The sequence below is a fragment of the Anabrus simplex genome, chromosome 3, assembly GCF_040414725.1.
Source record: "Anabrus simplex isolate iqAnaSimp1 chromosome 3, ASM4041472v1, whole genome shotgun sequence".
Classification (NCBI taxonomy): Eukaryota; Metazoa; Arthropoda; class Insecta; order Orthoptera; family Tettigoniidae; genus Anabrus; species Anabrus simplex.
The window spans coordinates 356,811,181-356,833,300 of record NC_090267.1 but is presented as its reverse complement, the minus strand read 5'-3'; the positions used below and the strand labels follow the sequence as shown (position 1 = coordinate 356,833,300).

Here is a 22,120-nt window from a genome sequence, read left to right as displayed (position 1 = left end):
TAATATAAATGTATTCCAAAAACTTCATTTTTTTATGCCTTGTAGTTTTGGCTCAGCGATGGTAAGTCAGTCGGTTGGTCAGGACATAATATTACCTTATATAGATTTATGAGCCTTTTGCTTTGCTACATTTTAAAAATGATACGTACTTTGGCCATATCGCTTCAACTGTTCTTGTAACAGTAGAGCTATAAGCAACACACATTAAACATTGGTCATGTAGTTTGAAAATTGTCTATTTAAAAGTTACTGTACTTATTCAATATTATAAGTTGACACTGACTGTAAGCCGAGATGCAGCTATCTGAAGACAATGCTGGTGACACTGAGGGTCTCCCCACGGTCCTAAGGGAGGACCTGGTTTCTTCTCAAATATACATTTGTCACTTCTTGCTAGAAATCCAGTTGAGGGGTCCTTTCTGAACAACTTGTCTAATGACCAAGCTTATAGCAATTGGACACCAGTTACTGGCGCTGTTTACATCCCCACTTTGATGAACTAGAATTGTAAGGGCTTTCTTGACACTCAATGGAACTACTCCTGTAGTTAAAATTCCAATGGCAATGATTGCAATTATCTCTGAGGCTATGCTGTTTCTAATAGCTCAGATGAGTACAAGATCAAGGCCACTTGCACTATCTACAGAGAATTTCTGTGTCACCAGAAGAAAAAATGAAATGAAATGGCATATGGCTTTTAGTGCCGACAGTGTCCGATGACGTGTTCAGCTCGCCAGGTGCAGGTCTTTTGATTTGATAACCGCAGGCGACCTGCGCGTCGAGAATGATGAAGAAGATGACACATACCCCCAGCCCCTGTGCCAGCAAAATTAGCCAATGATGGTTAAAATTCCCGACCCTACCGGGAATCAAACCTAGGACCCCTGTGACCAAAGGCCAGCACGCCAACCATTTAGCCATGGAGCCGGGCTTCAATATGGTGATTTTGCTAGAATCAAAATTGTTACCTCCCACAGCCTCAGTAATATTCCTACCACTGAATCTGAGTGTACTTTCTACTTACGTCTCTGAATATAAGCCCACTGATCCAGAAAGTCTTAATCCCATCTTCCTTAAGAATATAGCAGTAGCTCTTTCATACCCTTTTAGTGCAACATTCAATTGTTGATTCTCAGATAGCTACTTTCCAAACTCCTTGAAAATTGCAAATATTACACCTGTACTTAAAGGTGGTAAGACGCTGGATATCACAAATTATTAACGTCTTTAGAAATGATCAGATTAAATTAATAATCTGTTTCAGTGAGTTCACTCTTTGTACCTTTTTGAGGGTATTTTTGTCTTTTGAGGTTGTTTGTGTTAAAAAGTATGTCTGAAACGTACATATGCAATACTACTACTTTCAGCGTGCAGATTGGTTGTTAACTTGTAACAACGATACACACATGGCTTTTCATCACTGATTATAATAGTAAAACTGAGTTAATTCACAAATATACTTACTTCCATTAGTATTTGTAATGTGATACATTTCGTATCTTAACAATACCAGCGAGCCTAACGCAATCATGTAGCAGTTTCATTTCTGTGTCATTTTTCATACATGGTAGTATTAGGGTGTACTGTATTTGATATCCAAACACAATGTGCGATAATTTTATACAGGCCTACTCATGTTTATTATTCTAGAAAATAAATCATCATACGTTGCAGTGATCATGACCTATCTTTTTCATGTAAGTCATTATTTAACTCTGGAGCAGTGAACAAATTATTTGTTTGTTGTTAAAAAAGATCACTGCAAAATAAAAAAGAATATTATTTCTTTTAAACTGGTATCGCCATATGGCAACCACGAATATTTCCAAAACTGTACGTCCAAATACAAAAAAATCAACATTAATTATATTCTTACGTCTAACAGACATGTAATAAAGTGAAAAGTTAAGCCAGAAAGTTAATAAATTCTAGCATTAATGGGATAAGTTGACAATTCTCATAAGAATTTCATTTTAAAAAACTGATCGTATTTCGCTTCTTGAGCAAGATACCTCGGTGCATCATAGGATGAGCTTAACTAATGTGGATGCTTCCACCCCTATCGGATCAATAATACATAGCTACCAACCCTATAAAACTAAAATCAAGATATTTTGATATGAAAATCAGGAAAAATCAGGATACGACATCCAAAACTGCTTATTGTACATGTCTCGGGCAGAACATACTTTATCCTAGCAAGCTTCGTACATCATGTTGTCTAAACCACATTTAATACATTCAGTATTTTCGAGGGAAACTGTTAGCGGAATCTAAATCCACAAATATTCTACTCCAGTGTATTTGTACTCAGTTATACCTAAATATTTTGCAACATTGGAATATTTATAAAAACATGTACGGTATGGTAGGTCTACTTACCATCTTGTTGATATACAGAAGCTTCTTCAGCAGTAGAACATTGCTATTGATTAAAAGAAGCAGCAGTGGCAGATTTTGCCTGTTTGAGAAACCGTCTGTCAAAGGTTTGTTGAAAACAGTTGCCCTATAACCTTGATTTTACTCTCAACAATCTCTCCAAGTATTCATCACCAATAGATGACCTAAACTGTGTTCATGTTTTAGTCACCTGACTAAATATCCTAAATATCAGCGTTACTGTGAGGGGCTGCTAAAATACCAAGCACAACACAAACTCAACCAACATATTTTCCTACCAAAGATTACTGTACATCAATTCTTCCTTCCATTAAGATCTAATCTGGTATATCATCTGTCTGAAATGCACAGAACTGGGACTATAATTCATCCATGGCATCATGCTCTTCACCTGCATCCAGTAACACCGGAAACTTAGCCAAGAAATTTATCAGAGTAGAAAATAGAGCCACAGATGCAGCTGTAATTTGTGCAACTGCTACATTCTTCAACATTTCATTCTTTAATGGAAACTTGTGGACAATGTAGTCACATACGGCAGTGAAGTACTTTCAAACCAATTAGGAGAATTTCTCCTTCTCTTCATGCCTCATATGATCTAAAAATTGGGAAGTGCAACTAGCAATGACCAAGTCACAATCATTCTTCTGGTATCCTCTACAGTGGTTGTACCAGGGGTACACCTTCTCCGGCTATTTTAACTGCGTGCCTCTTCTAAGGCCATCTATGCCTACGGACTTGAACTTGTAAACTTCCAAAGAATTTTGTCGTCCACTGTTAGATGGCTAGACCTTCGATTTGTAACTACTTGTTAGAGTAATGTTTATTTTTGAGTTGGTAAACCTGGTTTTGAGGACTGTTTTTTTTAATGTACCAAAGTTGTCAACACTTCAGCTGTTTCCTCCTCGATTGTAATCTATCAGTTACTACGAAATATGTTCTGTAACCAATTAAAACCGGTGGTGTGTACAGCAATCCAGCCTATCAGCAAAGAGTTCTGGAAGCTTACCCTTATGGAACTATAAGAGCAGGGCATCTTATCTGAATTGCTCCAGTGCATGGGAGTGCAACTTGACCTAAGGGAGGCAGGGGCGAGGCCTGCGTGAGGAAGATCCAACGGCACAAGGAAATGGCAGAATTTACCTAAACATGTGAGAGTTCCTGCGGGTAGTTTGAGAGGAAGTTTCAACTTCTTTTCTTTTACTGCAATTTTGTAAACTGGTGGTTTCAATGTAGAATTTTTTGCGAAGTCTGAGGACTGCGGTTCTATTCCCTATTGGGAAATATGTAGTGTAAGGGAGCAAAGAGTGATGACCCTCTGTTGTCTCCCATTCAACCTGCATTGGATGACTGAAGTTTTTAAAACTTCAAAATTTTGTAAATCTTGTCTCTGCATTAAATGTTCCTCCTTTAGTCACACCTTATAGTATAGGATTAGCCTTTGTATCACTGGACAATAAGCCCACTTAGGGTTTTAACAATTTCTATAAGGAGTGCTGGTGTTTCGCCTACTTGCTTTTTTGTTTATGGCAGGTTATGTGCAACCATTTTCTTTTTCCATTAAACCCATGTTTATTCGGTAATTGTTTCTGCATCTTTGTTCTCTTTAGGAACAGTGCTTAATGTTATTGCAGTTTTGGAGTAATTGATGAACACTCTAAAATGAGGTCACCCGATGGGTTTCCTAGTGTAATTTTTGTGTATGAAAAGAACTGACTGCCTCTGCGAGGCTAGACTATGGTATTTCGGATCTCAGACTCCTGAGTAATGTACCTTCCTGGAGCAAATCGTGCTCTTGTAAAATATTGTACCTGTCAAGAGCAATAATGTTTTTTTTTCTATGTAAATTAACTGCCTGGTAATAATCACAAGTTTTTGTACCTCATTTTCGGACTTCTAAGTCCCTGATATTGTTAGAGCTGACGAGCTCATTAACATCCTGTTCTATTTGTTTTTCATTCAGATTTTCTCTCTCTCAATTTTAACAAAAGGAAAGAAGTAAAATTTCCAAATTTGTTGTGTTAAGTTCTGCTCTAGTTAATTCCATGTCCAGCCATTCAACCCAGGCGTTTCTTATTCCTCTGTGAACCACAGAAACCCCGTAATGGTGGTAATCAACTTCCAAAAGAGAGGAGGATTTAACCACTGAAGACTGTACAAATTTAGATACCAAAATCCGTAATGTGTCCAGCAGCAGATCTTGCAAAACTGGATGTGAAACTCACTTGACTGAAATATTATTACTGGTTTGTCAAATGTAGAAATAACATTTGAAAAAAAATGACACAAAGCCTTAAATCTGATGACCGAAGCATATAAGTACTTTCTTCCTGAGACAGACTGTACTTAACAAAGGAATCCTGTTTAGTTGGGTTGGGTGTAGAAGAACATGGGACTGGTGATTCATTGGTTCTTTTCCTGGAAGGGGCAATACTCTCTACTGGTGTTTGTTTCATCTTTGGAATATGGTAAGTTTCGAGACTTCAGAGCTGACCTATCTTACCAGACTTCACTTCATAATTGAGCAGGCTGGACAAAAGCTGCCACTGTTCCTACAGCCTGGATAAAAAGTTGCCCACAGCAAGCTAATAGGTGCACATATGCTTTAAAATTTTCCTTGCCTCGACATTGCACAGTTTCTGAATTTGAGTTTCTCTTTCTTCTTAGTACTTCTTTGCAGAAAATAGTACAGTAAAACCTTGGATTGCAAGCAACTTGCTCTACGAGTGTTTTGCAATATGAACAAAAAAATTTCAAATGAATTATAACTTGACAAATGAGCAAAGTTTTGCACTACGAGTAGTAGTGACCTAACTTCCGAATGCGATGTAACCACAACTAAGTCAACCGTTTCCCTCACGCAGTGGGATTGTGGACAATCTTCTCCCGGTTAGTGTAACTCGCTCAGATTGTCAACAGTCATACAAACTGTACACTATAGCACTGTAATCACATGTGTGCTTATTATTTACATTTTATGGCCTTCATTGGACCACTCTAGCCAACTTTATACAAAGAATTTTTCAGTTTCTTCTCAGCCCAGTACTTCTTCATTCTCTCTGATCTTATCCTTCTTTCTTCATCAGAAATTACCCTTCCTATTGTCTGTTAATTCTGATTTGCAGTCTGGTTTGCTTGTCTGTGAGTTTCTTGATTTTGTCATTTTGTTTCTTAGGTCTTCCACTGTAATTTGTAGTTCATCCATATCTTCCTTGATTTCTGTAATCCACTTAATGTTGCACTTACTATTCCATATTTTTTCTATTATTCTCCTGATGATCCTGTTCCCTGGTGTCCTGATTAGATGTCCTAAAAATTAAATGTGTTTCTTCCTGATTGTGCTCATTAATGATTCTATTTCCTTGTAGACTGTTTCATTAGAAGCTACTCTCCAGTGTCAATCTTTTTGGTATAATTTGTTGATGCACATTCTAATGATTCTTCTCTCTACCTTGAGTATTTTGTCTATTTGTACAGTGTTAGTTGTTTTGAAGATGGTTTCGCTTGCGTATGTTATTTCTGGTTGGATGACTGTTTTGTAATGTTTTAATTTTGTTGCTATTGACAGGCCCTTTTTGTTGTAGGTATTCTTGGTGACATATAGTGTTCTGGTCAGTTTATTTATTCTGTTATGCCATGCTGGCTTTTCATTGAGGTTATATGTTATGATTTCTCCCAGATATTTAAATTTATCTACAATTTTTATTTCTTGGTTTCCTATGGCAATTTTGTTTATGAGGGGTGGGTCAGTAAACATGCTTACTGTCTTTTCAAAAGATATTCCAAAACCAATTTTCTGTGCTATTTCCTGTAGTGTTATAACTTGTCTGGTTTTCTGAATATTGTTGGACAAGAGAGCAAGGTCATCGGCAAATCCTAGGCAATTTAAACTTGTTGTCTTTAGTTCTTCCAATTCGGATGTTCTTTGGGTTACTCTTGTACCATTCCCTCATTATATATTCCAAGGCCCAGTTGAACAGCTGTTTGCCTTAAGCCTGTTTTTATGATGAATGGCTCGGAGAATTCCCTCTGAACTTGACTTTTGATTTAGCGCTGGTTAAGGTGAGTTCTATCAATTTGATTCATTTTGGATGGAGCCCAAAATTTCTTAAAATTTTCAACAGTGAAAGCTGAAGCCTCCTTGGTATACACCTAATTCTTCCTCTAGTTGCTCTCTGATCCTCCTCTATAGGATTCTGGAGAAAACCTTGTATGTGCAGTCTAAGAGAGAGATACCTCTGTAATTATCTGGATTGCTTTTATCTCCTTTTTTGTGGAGTGGGTGGATTACGGCTGTGGTCCAATGCTCGGGGAACTTTTCTGTTATCCAGATTTTTGTTACGGCCATGTGTAAGGATGTTCGAACTCTATCACTGGCATATTTCCACATTTCTGCGAAAACTTGGTATTCTCCGCATGCCTTATAGTTTTTCAACTCTGAGTGCAGTTTCCACCTCTTGGATTGTTGGGGGTTTATGAGTTCAGGTGGGGTTTTGATGGGCGTGTCTGTATTAATTGCTAAAAGTTCCTGGGGTTCTTCACAATTCAAAACTTTAATGAATGCGTTTGCCATGATTTCGGCATTTTCCTCGTCATTAAGTGTCGTTTTTCCATCCTCACTTTTCAGCATTAATGTGGGAGGGGCAAATTTTTGTACTTGTCTTCCCCAAACATTTTGTAAAAGTCTCTGGAATTGGTTTTGTGGTAGTTTTCTCCTACTGAGTTGATTAAATCTTTCTGTGATTGTCTCTTGGTTTGCCTGATAATTTGTGTGAACTTTTTCCTGATATTTTTGAGGTTAGTTACACTTTCTTCTGATTTGTGTGTTTGAAATTTTAACCATGCCTGATGTCTTTCTTCATGAATTTTGTCACATTCTGAGGTCCACCAGGCATTTTATGTGTGTTCAATGGGGCTAAATTTTCAGCTTGTTGCCTGAGAACTGAAACCAGTTCTTCTAAGTTATCTGTCAGTGTTATGTTTTGTGTGACTTCTCTATATTTATCACTCCTAATTAATTGGTGTGGATCAAAGTTCCTTTTACGTTTATTGCGTTTTGGTTTCTTTTTTAGTAGTGTGAACTTAATTTTGATTTTGACTATGTAATGATCTGAACCTATATCTACTCGTCTTAATACATTAACATTGCAGATTTCTCTGTGGAAGGTTTTGTCCATAAATACGTGATCCAGCTGCCATTCCCCTTTTCTGCAATCATGATGTTTCCAAGTTTTAAGTTTTTTTTTTTGCTAGGGGCTTTACGTCGCACCGACACAGATAGGTCTTATGGCGACGATGGGATAGGAAAGGCCTAGGAGTTGGAAGGAAGCGGCCGTGGCCTTAATTAAGGTACAGAGGGCTGCCGATAGTGGGATTCGAACCTACTATCTCCCGGATGCAAGCTCACAGCCGCGCGCCTCTACGCGCACGGCCAACTCGCCCGGTAGTTTTAAGTTTGTTGGGCCTCCTTTTGAAGTAGGTGAACTTTGAGATCAGTTTGTGTTCTCTGCAGAGTTCAACAAGTCTTTGACCCCACTTGGCTCAGCGCGTGTAAGGGGAGCTAGCACCTGCCTCCTGTCCCCGCTTGACGACTGCTCCAGAGCCAGCTTACCCCTCACCTTTTATAGCCACTTGGCGCGTGTAAGGGGAGCTAGCACTGGCGCAGCCTCGCCGGGACAAGAGGCTAGAACCGTGAGGTATCTCTGAGTGAGATGACCCCACCAATGCTATCTTTATTTAATTCAAACTACAGTCGAATGTCTACATACATTACAAAGAAATATAACAAAACACACAAAGCCGACCAGGCATAAGCATAAGACAATAATATACAGGCAACAATATTTCACTGAAATCGGTCCGGAGGACGTTTCCGTCTGGGACTGCGTCGGAGTGGCACTTTCACTTTCCTCTGAAATCTGCACAGGTGAGTAACAGGATTCTGTCACTCTTCGGTCGTCGGCGATGGGATTGGGCTCCGTCTGTTGCGGGGTAGTTGGACAGGCGGAGCTGGAATCGTAGACAAGTCTACTGTTGAGCGGCTGCTGCTGCTGGAGCTGCTGCCGCCCCTCTTCCTCTTCCACCACGAGCGCCGCGCCACCTCCCCCGTCCTGGTGTGGGGCAGCTGACCGTCGATTGTGGTTGAGGTTGGAACTGGAACCCGACCTATAGTTCGGCAATCTCGTCCCCTGTAGCTTGATCCAGTTGAATGGCCGAGTTCCAGCCCCTTGACAAGGCGATGTACAACAGGTTTGCCCTGTTGAAGGCATATTTTCTTTGTGCTTGGTCCAGGGAGTACCAAGCCGATAGCAGCTATAACGTTGTCGCGATGTTGTGGTGATCTCTTCCAGCAGGGAGTGTGTGTAGCATCCCCTCGAGAGTCGATGCGATCTAGTAGACCCTGTGGTCCGGCGGGGTCTCGAGGCCTTTGCTGTATGTGAGTGGTCGAAGACTGCGAAATGGAAAGGCCTGGTCGTCTGGTTCATTGTCTCCACCCGTATCGTCAAAATCCTGTTCTGGTTCTAAAAAATGGTCGGTCAGGGTCTGCATACTGTGGGCCAGTTGATTAACGATAAGAGTCAGTTCTTGCAATGTGGGTGGATTCTGCGGCTGTGGTGGTTGTTCTGGCGGTTGCTGAGCTGGTTGTCCCTGTGCTGGCTGCTGGACCGGTTGCTTGATGACGGGTTGTTGTGCTCTTTCCTGTGACATGGTGCATTTGATGAGTAAGGGAGTCACCGTCTGTGGTCCTTCTGTGAAGGCTGCACCACTGGTAGTGGGTGTATTGCTGGTGGTTGCTGCTTGGTATTGCTTGCTCTTGTTGAGTTGTTTGACCACTTTGTAGGAAAATATCGTTTGCCTGGGTTGGCGGCCATCTGACATTCTCCGATGGTCCGGCGGGGTTCAGTGTGGGGGTTGCCCGAGGTTCACACCGTAGTCTGAGATTAGTTGGTTCTGCCTCCTGTCCCCGCTTGATTTATTTGTATGTTTATGTGGAGCCCATTTCCCAATGATATCCCGATATTTCTTTTCTCTTCCGAGCTGGGCATTGAAGTCCCCTAATAGGATCTTAACGTTGTTAATATTTATTTGGTTTACAGTTTGGTCAAGGAGATCCCAAAACTTTTCCACTTCTTTCCTAGTCTTTCTTAGAAAATTATTTTCATTAGTAGGGGCATGGGCATTTATGATGGTATAAATTTTGTTGGATGCTTTTAAACTCAAAGTTGCAATTCTAGGTGAGGTGGCTTGAAAATCGATTATCGAATCTATTATTTTCACATTGACTATATGAGTGTGCTTAAATAAAGCATTTTTCAATTTTGTGCCCGTGTATTTAGTAAACTTGACTACAGCATTGGGCCTCATGAAGAAAAACGCTGAAGAGGAAGGTAGAAGAAGAAGGACATGATTACAATGAAAGTAAAGGAAATCATCAAGAAGTACAGGGTTTTTTTTTTTGGCTTGCTCCGCAGCATCACTCAGAGCATGGCACAGCTGGGGCAATGACACTCCGTCGCCAGCCGGTATAATGCACGCTTTTCTTCCCCACTACTCACACCAATTGACACTTATAGAAATCCATTTCTAGTGAAACTATTAGTCTAAAACCTACCTGGCATTACATTTGATGTTCAAAATGTTATTCCTCAGCTGTCAAACATGCCTGACACCTCGTAAATAGGTTTGCAGACACTCGGCGAATCTCAGCCCGTGTGATGTTCAAAATAACTTGTGTAACATTCTCTTGTAGTCCTTCTCTTGTGTGAGGGTTGTTCACATACACTTTTCCCTTCAGCATCCCCCAGAGGTAATAATCACAGGGATTAAAATCAAGAGATCCAGGGGGATAATTAACCGCACAATCTTCGAAAACTTTCCCTATTACCTATATAGACCGATTAACAATGTGTGCCGTCACATATCTTGCATAAAGTAACCATTACTCCTTTATTCTTCCGTCAGCTACTAAAAGAATGGTCTGAGAATGAGGTTTAAATATCGATCAGCATTTACTGTTTCTGCGAGCACTTATTGTGCATCAAACTCCTATCTTTACATCATGAAGTGGATGGACATGCAGCTAGTGAGGATTTTCTGCACACCAGTAGCAACTCTTTTGACTAATTACATAGTCGCCTTAGTGTAGCCATGCTTCATCACTATAAAATAAAAGTTCTGGGTCAACATACCCATAGTGAACTGACAGAAGCAACCAGTTACAATACCAAACCCTAGCGAAACTGTCAGGTCCTCTTAAATATTGGGCAGGGGTGGGTTTGTACGGTTTTGCTTCTAACAGTTTTGTTGCTTTGTGGGCAGAAGATAATGACACATTAGCTTGAACGGCGAGACGCGACAGGGATTTTGTTGGAATTCTTTCCAAAAGAGCTCCTATTTCATCAAGCTTTTTCTCTGTTAAAACGGTTCATCTCCTGTGTGATTTCTTGTTTAGAACGGACCTGGTGTTGCAGAACTTCTTCTTAATTTACGTATCATACTCCTATGGGGAGGGAGGATGCCACGAAATTTGCGAATGAATCAAAAGCAGCATTCTGTATAAGTAGAATGCTTCACACAGCACAACACAATGAATACATGCTGTTCTACTGTACACATCACTCGTTAAACACACGATTAGTATTCCTGTAGAAACTACATTGAATACGTTACCAATACCACAGATGTTGAACTAAACTATTGCTGTGAAGCAATGGTTATCGCTACCGTACTGCATTAGATCATTTCCGCCGAATCATGAAGCAATATATCTCTCGGAAAATGAGTCACCCGGCTGCACTATCACCTTCCGTGCGTGTTCCCCTGACACACGGAATGAGCTAGAACAAAGACCCTGTACAAAGATGGTACGCGCGTGCCTAATATTACAAGATTTTATACAAAGTCTACATCAACTACCCTAACTGGCAAAATTAATGAATCACTTGAATTTTCAAAAGAAACAGCATGTTAAATTGTAAAATATTTGTTTCTCATGAAAATAATCAATGTAAATATGAAAACATGAGATTGTTGTTTAAAGGGGCCTAACAGCTAGGTCATCAGCCCCTAATGGTACAAAATGATGCAAAATGCAATGACAATTTAAAAGTACAAAATTCATCCACTGACCAGAATTCAAAACGTGATGATGAAGAATGAATGGATAAATATGAACTTAAAAGCAATCGGTGGATCTGACCCACAATGCCCCGCATTCCCAGAAACTATATTACGGACCAAGGCACTGCTTCCAAAGCACAATCCTGAATCAATGATGCTTATTGTCTAAAGGGGTCCAAAATCCAGGTCGATAGTCCCTCATAATAGTACTTATCACTAGTAAAGTGGAACCATGGAATTTCTCAAGCTGCAGTACTAAACAAAGAAGCGTAAACTCGCGGTGTTCAAAACATTATGCTACTACTCGCAAGTATTGTACGTCATACAGGTAACGCAGACCTATGGTGTTTCTCACATAATGGCGCCATTCGTAGGCAACGCATACCCATGGTACACCTCACATAGGTGTACTAATCACAGGGACTCATACTATCCCGTGCTGTTCCTCACATAGTGAGTACAAATCACAGGCAACGCAGACCGACGGTGCGCTCATATAGTGGTACTAATCACAGGCAATGCCCAAACCCGTGGTGTTTCTCATATAATGGTACAAATCACAGGCAATGTAAGCCCGTGGTGTTTCTCATATAATGGTACAAATCACAGGCAACGTAAGCCCGTGATGTTCTGCATATAGTGGTACTAATCACAGGTAGCCTACTGGAAACACACAGTGAACCACTCTCTGCTGCTACTAATCACAAACCCATGGAGTACCTAACATAGTGGCATTACTTTGTCAATTTATGTATTTTTCATCTAAACAGTGTTATGTGGCTGAAGATGTTGATAATATACGAAACATGTACCACTTTTAACCATTAAATTGCCTTAGGCAATCATTGTATCGACTAAGTGGAAAATAAATAAATACTTGGTTGTGAATATATATAGTGGCACTACTCGCAAGTAAAGGCAACCCATGGTGTTCCCTGTGTGATGGTACTAATCACAAGTTGTTGCAGGGTTCTAATTCACTCATCCCTTGGTCGCCCCTTATAGTCGCCTCTTATGACAGGCAGGGGATACCATGGGCGTATTCTTCATCTGCGTCCTCCACCCACAGGAGGTAGAGAGAGAGAAAAGATAAAAGAAGGGATCTGTCATTTCAAAAAATGAAGTAAAGGACGAAGAAAGGCAAGGGCCACGAAGGGTGTGAAAATGGAAGACTTCCTATACCTTGAATGCTCTAATACCATCGGGTCAGAAAAGAATAAGAGTTGACCAAGGGAGGTCAGACAGGATAGATGAAAGTGAGGAGCATGGTTCAAGTAAGTGGAAGCAATGTCAGGACTCAGCTAAGGGCCCCATGGTCACCAATTCACGCTCCCAAGTTTAGAGCCCCTGGGGTCCCTTTCAGTCGCCTCTTTTGACAGGCAGGGGATATCATGGATGTATTCATCTGCGTCCCCCACTCACAGGGGACTTTGAATGCTCTAATTCCAACAGGTCGAAAAAGAATAAGAGTTAAGGCTAAACAGTTATTGAGTGGAACATTGCACTCTATCAGAATGTTAAGTAGAAGGCCACCTAAGCTCACACTGGTGGAGTCCCCTTATAGGTTAGGGACAGACAATAAGCAGAGATACAGGTAGGAATCTCTTTTGTTATTTCCATTTGTTGAAACAGAAAATGGCAATTTATTTAAAGTTTCTACTATTTCTTCTTTCTCTTTCTTCACCATTTCTCCAATAATTGCAGCAGCTTTTGTTCTAGCACAGCTGTATTTCTCTGCAATATCGCTGTCCGAGAGTATTTTTTTTAAAAGTGACTTGGATGATCTATACAACGAATTGGCAAAATCATTCTCCAAAATGAATCGTGTAAGTAAGCATTCAGCATTTATCCCCCTATCACCTTCACTTTTAACACCAAAATCTAGAATTTTATTACTACCAATGCACTTGACATTTCCTTGGTGCTTCTTTGTTTCCATATGTTTTGAAACATAGCTTTTTCCACAATGAGATACAGAAATACCACATCAGCAAACAGTACAAAAAGCAAAGAATCCAATAACGCACGCAAACTGTTCCAAAAACTGCTTCAAGAAAAGAGAATTGTATTTTTTGGCCATTGTGAAGAATCAAACACCAAGTAAAAAAAGAATATCATGAAAATATTGCATCATACCATATTTACTCATGTATTAGACCTCCTCACGTATTATATCCCCCTTAGCTTTTCAAGACAAAGAAAATGAAAAAATAAAACTAGCATACAAGACCCCCCAATGTAATTCATCAGAAAAGAACAATGATTCCGCTTTGAAGCAGCTACAAGCCTTATGCAGCTCTGATGACATCACACAAATTTGTGAACAGAGTTGTCCGTATGACCCACGCAATGAAAACACGCGAAGTCATGCAGTACATCTGTGTTTCATAGTTAAGAAATGTCTACCTTCGTAGCGTAGGTCTACTGCAGTTCTAATGATGTTGCACAAATAGGTGAACAGTTTCGTGTCCAACCCGCGCAATGCAAGCACGCATCAGTCGTGTATATATGCCTGTGTTTTGTAGTTAAGAATGTCCGCCAGATTAATGGTTAGCACAATTAACTGCTGTTCTCGGGAGCTTCAGTTCGATTCCCCGTATTGTACTGCCAGAGATTTACGAATGGCAGGAAGGTTGATTTGCAGTAAAAATGGTACACGCAACTCCCTTCCAATTGGAGGCCGGTCTAAAAAGCGAGCTGCACCACCTCGGTATGAGGAAACGAGCTTACTTTAGTTAAGAAATATTCACGGTTGTTGCTAGGCATATTAATATAGACTGCGAGATCATTAACAAAGCGATTGTTTAATATCTCGTAACTCAGGCCAATATAGAGTTTTTCGGGAGAGAAGTGGGTTTAAAACGTGATAAAAACAATTCAATCACAATTGTTTTACTCGCCAACATACCTAACAAATTATAATATTAATTTTTTTATGTCCCCACTTACGTCCAACGATTTTCAGAGATGCCAAACAAAACATACCAGGGTATGTGTTAATAAAAAATGGGAAACAACGAACGTACGAAATTAAACATTATGATAATAAAACGTATTACCGCCACACCTGCAGATATCCATAAAAGTGGCAAACTTTCCTGTTATATATTTTTATTCTTTCCGTCTTGGAACTTTTAGCATTATCCGGGCGATACCATAACTAACCTAAACAATGCGGTCTCTCTTATCTCATTTACAGTTGTTTAGGTAAATCCTGACGTGACAAGCATGAAATATACTTAAAAATAAGGGTATGACTTTCAACAGCTGCAGTTTTCAAAAGAATGCTTCCAGTCACTATGTATTACATTTGAAAATACAATTCGTAACATACCCTAGTTAGCAGCTGGTGGTTTGGCACGCTTTCAACAAGGCTTTATTCAGAAGGAGTGGCTTCTGCTACCAATATACCAGTTGGGAATATCAGAGACCATCTCCAGAAAACATTTGGGAATAACTTCACATAGTTTGGACTCTATAGTCGGGAATGGAAGTTATTTTTAAAAGGTTCAAAAAAAAAAAAAAAAAAAAAGGGACCTCAAATGCTCTTGGTCTCGATTGGAGTTGCAGTACATGGCTGACAAGATGGCAGTGAAGATGACATCACTTGGAAGGACGACACGCCGGTAGCAGGGAAGTTCGCAACGCAAGACTGGCCATTGAGTTATTTTGTATCAATATTGCATAATGTGATAATACGATACCCTTATTCCTTTTCTCTATGGGGTCGAGTATGAAGTGAGACAAAATCTTTGTAGAGAGTTTTTAAGTCTGTATGCCCTTCCTAACATTGACCTCATCAGAGGAATTAATGAGATGAAATGAATGACGTGATATGAGTAACTAAAATGGATTATATTCATTTTATATGTAGGCCTAAAAGTCGTGTTCACCATTTATTGACTTTTAACATTTAGAAATACTGCCTTCCAACGAAAATAGCCAGTAATAATAATAATAATAATAATAATAATAATAATAATAATAATAATAATCGTATGGCCTCAGCTACCGTGTGCAGACATTTCGATATGACGCCATCTGGCTGTCTGCTCGTCAATTTCAACGTTCCGTTTTACTCTAGGTCCGCTAGATGGCAGACAGAGTAAACTCAAATACATCCATAGGTTTGTTAAAAAACAGTGTAGAATGTTTACATGTACAATTTATAGCTCTTTATGGCCTAGAAGTCGTGTTCACTGCACAAAATTTGAGGTTATCGCATATTGGATCCCCCTTTACTATTTTTGGCTGTAAAAGTGGGGGGAAAAGGGGCCTAATACACAAGTAAATACGGTAATTGACAAATAACAGGGATTCAGGTATGCAAATAACGTTCAGCCCACTATAAAGACTTCAATAAATACTGGACATACGTGAACTTCACTGAAACACACACGTGTATCCAAAAACAGGACAGAACATGCAGAACACCACAGAACACAAATATACATAAGAGAACACTTGACAATAGAAACATGTGCATGAGCAGGACCATGGCATGATAGCATGTGAGAATGAGAGAGACTGCCAATCGATACACTTTCATGGCATTCAGGTTTCAATAAATATCATACATTTGTGCGCATTCCTTGTATTATTAATAAACGTTGATATTTTATTTGCTAGTTGCTTTATGTCGCACCGACACAGATAGGTCTTATGGCGACGATGGGATAGGAAGGGCGTAGGAGTTGGAAGGAAGCGGCCGTGGCCTTAATTAAGGTACAGCCCCAGCATTTGCCTGGTGTGAAAATGGGAAACCACGGAAAACCATCTTCAGGGATGCCGACCGTGGGGCTCGAACCCACGATCTCCTGGATGCAAGTTCACAGCCGCACGCCTCTATACGCACGGCCAACTTGCCCGGTGATATTTTATTTGAAAGCGGCCAATGAATGAAAGACTTCTGGTCACTGATGTACAAAGCTGAAAACAAATGTTTGACGTTCACTACTACTTAGCCAAAATTGGAAGAAATAATGGAATAATCAAGAGGTGGGGAAAATTGTGGAATATTGAGGGTCTCCTGCCTAAATCAAAAGAGTTGGTAGGTTTACAATGGCGAAAAATGAGAGTATCCTCCTATTCAATACATCATATATTCCGTCATTAGACGGAGCAAACAAATTCCGACATGTTTCGGCTCGCTTGAGCCATCTTCAGTGAAAAAAATTAGGGGGGTTGGAATAATTTACATAATATAAGTTGAAAAAATGCTAAAAAACATAATGAAAGAGCAAATGAAAAAACAAACAAAGAGAGCCTAGACGGAAACAAAATTAGCACAAATATACAATATTTACATCAATATGCAGAGCAAAAAACAACTTATTGCGACAAAATTCAGTGAAACAGGTGTTAATTTGAAATAATAATTGATACTAAAAACTGCGTTAACCTAAGAAACAAGGGAATGAGAAAACAAATGATGCAGATGGAAATGAATAATAGTAGCACATGGTGAGGTTGTGGACCTCATAGTTTACAAATTATTGGTTTATAAAAATGACAAAACAGTTTGAAATTGGTGTCAAAATCATCCTAGTGGAAACCCATCACATCAAATTGGTCAGGAGGAGAGCGGGAGCAAACAGTTTTGAGAGAAACCAAGCCTGAATTAACCTGCAGGCGAAAAGCCTGTGACAAGGAGAAAAAAACACCATGAAATTTAAGGCTTCAGAAATAGCAGCATTCTCAATATCTTCTCAATCTAGCGGTCCCTTTCTTCATTATTGTTTCATAATGTTGGCTGGTGTTTTGCCTTATTATAGAGGGGTCGGAAGGGCCGCATATAAAAATATGAGAAGCTGTGTTAGGTAGAAGACAGATGCATAGTAAATTGTAGTAATCTAGTGGAAACCGTCAATGAAGTTCTAATGGTGTGCAGTAGGTGGTTGTCCTCTCTAGTGGCCTGGCTTTCTCAAAGTAACGGTCTCGTTCGTGTGATCGAGTCTATTGTTGGTTCGGCTGTGTTTGCTAGGATGGAAGGAGCAGTTGGTAGGTACGATGATATTTTTTGTATTTATTATCCTGTGATGGCAGTTCATAAGAGAGGTTATTAGCCACACTATAAACATGTATTTGACAATTGTGTACGAAACAGCAATATGTATATGTATGTATGGGTAAGCAGGTTCTGCCTGTCACAAATCAAGACAAAGAGCGAGTGACAGGAATAACATCTCTCAAAAAAATTAATAGAAACACCGCCTTGGACCAGCCGGTAATCTTCATAAGGGCCTCTTTTAAGGGTTACAGGAAAAGATGGTCAATGGTTTCGACAGCAGAAGACTACTTAGCATTCCAACGGTAGACAAAGTGGAAGACCTATCTTCACCTAGCACTGTCTGTATTTCAGTGAACTGTGTCGGTGCGACGTGTAAAGCAACTTGGGGAGAAAAAAAAAAAAAAAAAAAAAAAAAAAAAAAAAAAAAAAAAAAAAAAAAAAAAAAAACAGTGAAAAGGCTGCAAAAGGTGTGCTGTAGAGAAGCGGTCTTATTCAAACAAATGGCTGAAGGTATAAAATGCACCAGCTGTATTACGGATAAAGTGAAGAGTAGGTTACAGGCAATCAAAGGAATTTATGCCGACAATCAGGCTGCAGTGAGAAATAACGGTAGAATAAATCCTTGGTTCAAAGAAGTTACAAGTGTTAGCAAGGCTGTAATCTTTCACCTTTGTTGCTCATAAGCATTCACGGATCATTTGCTGGTAGGTATAAAATGGCAAGGAGAGATCCAGCTGGGTGGAGACGTAGTAAGCAGTTCGGCCTAAGCTGGTAACTTGATAATGGCAGAGTATGCTGAAAACTCAGTCTATTATATAGGAGCTTAAAAAGAGGTGCAGCGAGTACAATACAGTAGAGTCTCGATTATCCGACCTAAACGGGACCTGGAGTACGTCGGATCACCGAAAATGTCGGATAATACAGAATAACTTTGAAAACGAACGGAAACAAACAGGAAGGCTGTACTGTAGTACTAAAACAATGACGTGTTTTCCGGTATTGAATTATCAATTCAATTGTACAGTACATGCAGTATTGAACGAAAACATTCCAGATTTCTTACGAAAGGAAACTTTTCTCCACAGATATTAAGCTGCCTAATGCCGTACCGTTTTTTTTTCCACCGATCAAGCCACCCAGCACTGGCAGGAAAATTAGGGTCCCGTTCTTTAAACTCCTACTGGAAATACGCAGCCCTTTCCTGTAGGATGGGGCCAGATGTTGGCAGGTCCTTTTCTCGGTGTTGAGATAACCAAAGAAATAGTGCTTCACTTACTTTTTCGTACTCACATTTTTCATTTTTTCTCTGCTCTGGTAGAGCACCACTTTTAAATTTCTTCCCTCTGTTTTTTTCAGTCTCCCACTGTAACACATCCAACATCCATAATCTGAAGCCACATTTTAAAGAATTTCCCCTTTGTCCAGTCTCTTTAATGCACTCAACTTGTCTTCCATAGGAACAATCACATTCTTCCATTTACTCGCTATACTCACAGAGGATATGAAAACTATAACATCCGCACCCAATCAATACTACAATGAACAATGACTGAAGACTCACTGCACCTATCCTTGAGAAAAAAACTGTCCTACCGCCAGCGGTCAGGCCAGTGCTTGTCCCGTGGTCGCACCCTCCACAGCGGGTGTGCCTGAATTTAGTCTCCACCAAAAGTTCAAATTAAGTCTACCAGTGTCGGATAACACGGAATGTCGGATAAGCGAAGGTCGGATGAGCGAGACTCTACTGTATACGCATTATCAAGACTAAAGTGGTGTTAATAGGGAAGAAATGTAAGAATGCCAGGTAGGGAATAAACAACTGGAACTAGTGGGACATTTCAAGTATTTGGGATATATATTCCCCCAAGATGGTGGTATACTAAGTGAAAGTGAATCCAGAATGGTTTGATACAAGGAAGTTCACTCTCACCATTACTTTTCATTGTAGTAAGAGATGACATAATGACAAGACTAGCAAAGGAACTTGGGGAAGAAAAGATGAAAGCAATGATGTCTGTACACAATTTGATGGAGTTAAGAAATAGGGAGGAGGAAGTTCAGGAGCAGTTGAATGCATAGGACAAACTGTACAAAGATATCAAATGAAATTCAGCATACAGAAGAGTGATGGTGCTTACAATCACAAAGAAGGATAAACCAACAACTGGAGTAATGACTGGTAGGGAACAACAAAGGAAGATGGAGAGCTCCAATAGGCAGCTTAATACAAGAAAGTGGAAGATTCAAAAATAAGTGAGAAGGGGAGACAAGCAGAAACATTGTTCAAAAACGTTAGAAGATTAGTGTTGGAGGAAAGATACCCCTCAAAATAGCAAAGGAGTGATATGTCAGATGTACTATATCCCAATACTGACATATGCTTCAGAAACTTGGGTAATGAGGGGAAGAGAGAAAAGCGGGATCCAGACTAGTGTGATGAAATTTTTCAATAAAACAGGAGTAACAAAATTGGATAAGATAATAAATGAGAAGGTTACAGAACTAGTGCAAGTGACACCATTGCAGGACAAGATAGAGGAATCAAGATTTAGATGGTATGAACACATGAAGAGAAGGCAGCTTATACAAGAAAGTGGAAGATAAGGAAATAAGTGAGAAGGGGAGACAAGCAGAAACATTGTTCAAAAACGTTAGAAGAGGATGGAGGAAGGATACCCCCCAAAATAGCAAAGGAGTGATATGTCAGATGTACTATATCCCAATACTGACATGTGCTTTAGAAACTTGGGTAATGAGGTGAAGAGATAAAAGCAGGATCCAGACTAGTGAGTTGAAATTTTTCAATAAAACAGGAGTAACAAAATTGGATGATAAGAAATGAGAAGGTTAGAGAACTAGTGCAAGTGACACCATTGTAGGAAAGGATAGAGGAATCAAGATTTAGATGGTATGAACACATGAAGAGAATGGAGGAGAAGAGGATATGTCTCAAATATTATTACAATTATTATTACCCGGAAAGATGCACGAGATGGAAGTGGAATTATTTAGAGTTAAAAATTTCATGTCTGTTCCGTATTGAATAGAGAAATATACAATATTAAATAGAAGGAAGGATCCACCTTTCAATACTCCATTACAAGTTGTCCATTTCATGACCGTATCGATGTTTAATCAAGAAGTAAGTATAAATAACCACCTAATCGATACTTTATTAACGCCTCAGGCAAAACTGAATAAAATTAAAACTTACAGGACATGTTTCGACCACTTAGTGGTCCTCTTCAGCTGAAGAGTTAAAAATTTCATGTCTGTTCAGCTGAAGAGGACCACTAAGTGGTCGAAACATGTCCTGTAATTTTTAATTTTATTCAATTTTGCCTGAGGCATTAATAAAGTATCGATTAGGTGGTTATTTATACTTACTTCTTTTCAATACTCCGTTTTTAAGTTGAACCAAATAAGTTACAACATGTTCATTTGGAACCGGTTTTAACACATTTGAAGTGTCATCATCAGCTGATGAGTATTAAAAGGTGGATCCTTCCCTCTATTTAATATTGTATGGAAGTGGAAAGCAGGAGACCAAAAGCTGTGCAAGATGATGATGTAGTAAATTGATCTAGTATTAAATATTACTTAGAAGACTGGTATTCAAGCTGACCAGAAGTTATAAAAACACAAGGAAAGTGATTCTCCAATTTAAAAATTAAAAAAAACAGGGTATCCTTAACCTTCATCGCAATGATCAGACCAACATTGTAAGCAGACCAACCAAAATACATTTGGAGGTTAATATCAATACGAAGTTAGCAAATACTACGAAACACAATTCAACCAGAAAATACACAATATTAATGGAGGGAGGATCATAAAAAATGCAAAGATACAAAAAGTTCAGAATATTGTGATATCCATCACTCTGTTTCCTACATGCTGACAATATGAAAATAAAAGCTTGCACTTGTCGAGTTCAAAAATTTCAGGTAAGTAACAAATAAAATACACACCTGTATTCGCATTACTTTATTCCATGAATTATATAACAAGAGTTTCATTTCACATGGCTGGTCTAGGTTTCCTCCATAGCCAAAATCAATTATATCCTCCAGTGCATACAAGCCTGGCTGTGATGTTACTTCCACTTCCAAAGGTACCACCAGCACTTCATCACTTTTATTCACTTTTATCCTGAAAAATACATATTTTTACATATTTTTGTAATTTAAATGTTCTGGAATGTTCTTCAATAAAAAAGAACATTAGATAAAAATAAAGCCACAGAAAGCGTAGTCAAAATATTCAAGGATACATAGGGTTGAACATAAAAATAAATATTTATATATTTACTGATGTACACACTGAACATGAAATGATATGAAATGAATTGGAAATATCAAAATGAAAAGAACATTATAGCGGAGATCAAACCTCTTGACATTTGAGGCATGTCAGCCTGCCCAGCACCGACCAGAAACAGCATCTGGCAAGAGAGCTGTGTTGCTCACATGGACAAGCTCTCCTGCCATTTCCAAAACTAAAATCAAATACCACAAGTGCTCGGAAAAATGTTTCAATTTTTGGACTTTGAGTACAAGTGACACCGATAGGAACATTTTTATTAATATG

The 22,120-nt window shown here is 39.3% G+C and overlaps 1 protein-coding gene across 1 annotated transcript in view; it reads right to left on the bottom strand.

The window, feature by feature from the left end:
* The window catches only part of Tmem131 (Transmembrane protein 131), a 504,583-nt gene that overhangs the window by 261,150 nt on the left and 221,313 nt on the right, over window positions 1-22,120 (bottom strand). Inside the window, exon 9 of the mRNA XM_067143255.2 lies at window positions 21,502-21,682. Within this exon, the coding sequence (XP_066999356.2) occupies window positions 21,502-21,682 (181 nt within the window). The remainder of the gene's footprint in view (window positions 1-21,501; window positions 21,683-22,120) is intronic.